This window comes from Scomber scombrus, chromosome 2 (genome assembly GCF_963691925.1).
Source record: "Scomber scombrus chromosome 2, fScoSco1.1, whole genome shotgun sequence".
NCBI lineage: Eukaryota > Metazoa > Chordata > Actinopteri > Scombriformes > Scombridae > Scomber > Scomber scombrus.
Genome location: NC_084971.1, coordinates 32,887,714 through 32,891,976, shown reverse-complemented (window position 1 = coordinate 32,891,976; position 4,263 = coordinate 32,887,714). Strand labels below are relative to the sequence as shown.

Below are 4,263 nucleotides of genomic sequence, written 5' to 3'. Positions count from 1 at the left end.
ACACAAAACCTGTTTAGAGTCTGAGAGTAAAAACAGAAACAACAACAAAAAGATCAAATCCACACTTTCACTTTGTCCTCACTAAATTAATGCACCTATTTTGATAATTGATTAATCACTTGATGGGTCCAGCTTCTCAAATGTGAAGGTTGGGCTCTAAAACACTGGTAATACTATTTTCTTTCAGTTCTTTTAACATTTCATACACTTAAAAAATGAATTAACTGAGGAATATTAATAATAATCATAATATCATTAACATAAATCTGTAGATATTTTGATTAATTGGTTAAATATGTAATCTATTTCATGTCTGAAATCAATGAAAAAGGCCAATTTCAATTTCCCAGAATCCAAGAAAATATTTAAATACTGCATGATTATCTCGTATATTTCTTACGTTGTGTGGATGAGACTGTTGTAGATTTGTGACACCTACTGATCTCCCTTATAAAAGCACATAATGTATCTCAAGAGACTTCCTGGTTAAATAAAGGTTAAATCAAAAATGTCTAATTTTATTAAGACATCAAAATAAGGCGGTAAGATCATTCCTGAAAAGTAAAAGCTTCTAATAACTGCATGAAGCTGTTTATAGTATCATCATTACCATTAATCTGTGGATAATTTGATTAATCAGTTAAATATTTAGTCTATCTAAGGGGTCATTTTCACTTTCCAGGAGTCCAGTAGATATTTTTAACTGCATATTTTGTCCAAAACCTAAAATATATAAAATGTAATAATGATATAAGGCAAAGAAAAGCAACAACTAGTGAATATTAGCAGCTGGAAGCAACAAAAGTTTGTAGTTTTAAATAAAAAATGACTTAAATTAAATCACCAAAACAGCTTTTAAAACCTTTCCTGTCAGTAAACTAATAAACTAAAAGCTTCCTGACTGTTTCTGCATCACGTGTAACATCTCCACCAGCAGAGCTCACATGTTAAAATATGATGCGGCGGCTGGATAAAGATTATAATACTTTAATCTTAATGACAGCGAGCGCTCACCTCCCCAGCCCCGCCACACAGTGCACAGCGACGCAGCAGCCCGGCTCCTCCCTGAACTTCAGCTTCAGCAGGTTCAGCCAATCGTCCACGATCTGGTTGGAGGGAGGAGCGCCGTCGTCGAACGGCCAATCCTGGAGCAGAAGAAGAAGAAGAAGAGGGAGGAGGAGTGAGGGAGAGAGAGAGGAGGAGGATATGACGTCATTGGCCCAGTTTTCTTGGAAACCAAAACAAAAGAAGTGTGAGGGTTGAACCGGCTGCAGGGAAAGAGAAATGTTGTTGTAGGGGGAGGGACGGCTGCAGGGTGGGTTTTTCCCCTCAGTATCAGTGTCTTCTCATGACATTTTATTTGATTTCTTTTAGTGGTTACACATAGTTTTTAATAATTACACATTTAAGGAAGATAGAGCTAGAATAATAATCAGTTCGTAGGTCTTTAAACTGATCTTAGTACAAAATGGTGCAGAGCTGCTGAGAGAGGAAAAAACTACCAGCTGACATTTAGACTATTTAATTTGTACTGAAACAGTTTATAGCTAAAAGTCAATTAACAGATAATTGTTAATTATATATAAAGCCAGACATTTGCTGGTTTAAGCTTCTCGAATGAATATATTTTCATTATAAACTGCTGTTAAAACAAAACCAGCCATTTTGAGAAGCAAGTTCGAGCTCTAGAAAGTTGAAGTTAATCTTTTTATGATATTTTAAAGACTTAAGAGATGATAGAAGAAATAATCAACAGTTGCAGCCACTTATTTATATGTGCTGTTTGCTGTTTTTGCACCTTTTTTATAGCATATTGCACTTTATTGCCCTTATAAGATTATCAATGTTTTATTTATGTCTTAAATTGGTTTTAATTGTCTTAAGTGTTCTTTTGGCTCAGGGAGTGCCGTCTAAATTTCGTTAGATTGTTGTCTGACCCTTAATATAATGTCAATAAAGCTTTTATTAGTTGTAATCAGAAGTCGGAATTTCCGAGTTCCCAGTTGGAAATTTCAACTGGAGCGTCCCACCGAAGTCGGAATTCCAATTTGGAAAGTTGGACGAACTTAGAACCAGAACGACCTAAAAAGCCAACGTGGCTGCTCTGAGCATCAACAGTGTGACAGTTAGTAGTTTCATCCTGTTTATGAGCATTTCTGTTTTATTTATGTCTCATTAAATCAGTCGTAGGTGCAGCACTGTCCGACTTCTATCTATGGATGTATTGTTATATGTGATTTTATTGGCAAAATTTGTGTTTTTATCACCTGGTATTTCCATCAATGGCTAAACTGGCTAGAACTGGTTTCTGACTTATTGAACTGGAATGAATCACACTCGGGTGCGACGTCATTACCAGCTCCGATTTCCAAACTTCCGAGGTAAAAGGAATGTGTAATAAAGGACTATCTTATCTCATCTTATCTTTTCCATCTCTAAACAAAGACACATGAACTCTTTTGGGGCAAACTGCAAATCGTTAAAGTATTACATAAAGCGTACCTTGAGATCAGCTGTTCTGTTTGATACTAAATGCTTTGAAAATTAAAAAAGGACAACATTGATTTTAAACCATTTAAATTTCTATAGATCTAAAAGATAAAAGTCAAGAGTAAAGTTGTGAACTCTGAATCTTAAAATTCATCGTGAGCGCACTTCTTTTGTTAATAATACTGATACTTTTTACACGAGAAACTGAGCGGCCACACATAGCAGGAGATAAAAGGACCAAAAAAAACAACCCAAAAACAACATTATTAGCTTTGGTTTAATAAATCGAATCACAGTTTGAACTCACCAGAACTTGGATTCCCTCTTTCACCACCAGGGTGGCGTCATAGGTGGCCTCACAAACTCTCACGACGGTGGTGACTCCGTATTTCTTCAGCTCCTGAAATTGGAGCATTTATTAGAACAAAGAATTGACGTAAAATTCACACAGCTGCTTTAATTCTTGAACATTTTACTTCTAACTGAGATTTGTCTTTTAGTTTCTGTCATTTACCTCAAACTTTGCCTCAATATAATTTTATCTTTAGTTAAAACGTGTTTTCAGACGCTCTCCTACGTTTAATTATCTCCTTATTACTCAAAATATTTAAGAAAAAAATATCTTTATCCTCAAACCAGCTACTTTAAATGAAATCTGACTAAGTTATGTTTTAACCAAACGATGCTCACCTCGATGAACTTGTTCAGGGTGGCGTTGGTGGGATTGTGGGTGATGAGGAACCTCATGTTTTTGTAAGTGATCTCCACAGGGGCCGGTCTGTTCATACGAGCCATTGTGACAACGTTAAAAAAAATTAAACTTAACGAGAAAAAAAACAACTCCAAATGTCTTCCACAGAGTTAATAAAGAAAAAAAAAACACTAATGTAAACACGTAGTTAAACCCGGAGGGAATGTCAAACAAAAAAGTCTGATGAGCTTCCAGATGCCCAGAAACAGAAATCCTTCGCTCTTTCTTCCGAGGTTGGCAAGACTAACAAAAAAAATACGAAGGCTGCGACAGGAAACGGGGAAATTTGGGAAAGTTGGCGACCAAAAAAAGGGGGGTGGACAAGCAGGAACGAAAAAAACAATAACTCAGAACCCTCTCCTTTGACTAAAACAAAAGAAAAGGAAGAAAAAAAAACAAGGCTGGTTCCACCTTGATTCGGGCCAGGCGGAAGCCGACGAGGGCAGTGTGCAGCGGGTGGAGTTACCCCATCCAGGCCGAGTTGTCGCTGGTTCTGGGAGGCGTCCCGGTCCTGCCAACTTTCGGGGTCCCTCCTCTGTGGCTCAAGTGCGTTGGATCGATGGCGAGTTTGGCTGTTCACTCGTCTGCATAGGCGGCAACGTGCTGAGCCTGGCAGTAGTCCCCACTGCCCTTCAGAAACTCCATAAATGTGTGACCCAGAACACCACAGAACTGCTGCAGGACACAGAGGGAGACATGAAGAAGAGAAAGAAGAGAGAAGAAAGAACAAGAACAAGAAGAAGAAGAGGCTTTTAAAAAAAACACAAAAACTTGAGGACACAGAGAGCTTCTGTTGAGATTTGGTGCTCTTTAGTTTGAGATTCTTGCTTTAAAAAGCACTTTTTACCCTGAAAAAACAGCTCCTGGTGATTACAGCTGCAACACGAAGAATAATACAATTGTCTAGTTTCTTAAATGTGAATATATTTTAGTTTCTTTAGTCCTCTGTAGCCCCTTCCACACATGCACTGCAACAAGGGCTGGGTATCAGTACTCGTTCCCTTTAAGGTATCGACCGAAAT

At 37.7% G+C, this 4,263-nt stretch overlaps 1 protein-coding gene across 1 annotated transcript in view; it reads right to left on the bottom strand.

Annotated features, from left to right (window-relative positions):
* Positions 1–3,300, bottom strand: part of ptp4a1 (protein tyrosine phosphatase 4A1) — a 5,759-nt gene extending 2,459 nt beyond the window's left edge. Inside the window, exons 1-3 of the mRNA XM_062428563.1 lie at positions 3,181–3,300; positions 2,798–2,890; positions 1,015–1,145 (exon numbers count right to left, since the gene is read on the bottom strand). Of these exons, the coding sequence (XP_062284547.1) occupies positions 1,015–1,145; positions 2,798–2,890; positions 3,181–3,285 (329 nt within the window). The 5' untranslated portion in view covers positions 3,286–3,300. The remainder of the gene's footprint in view (positions 1–1,014; positions 1,146–2,797; positions 2,891–3,180) is intronic.
* Between the last annotated feature and the right edge of the window lie 963 nt (positions 3,301–4,263).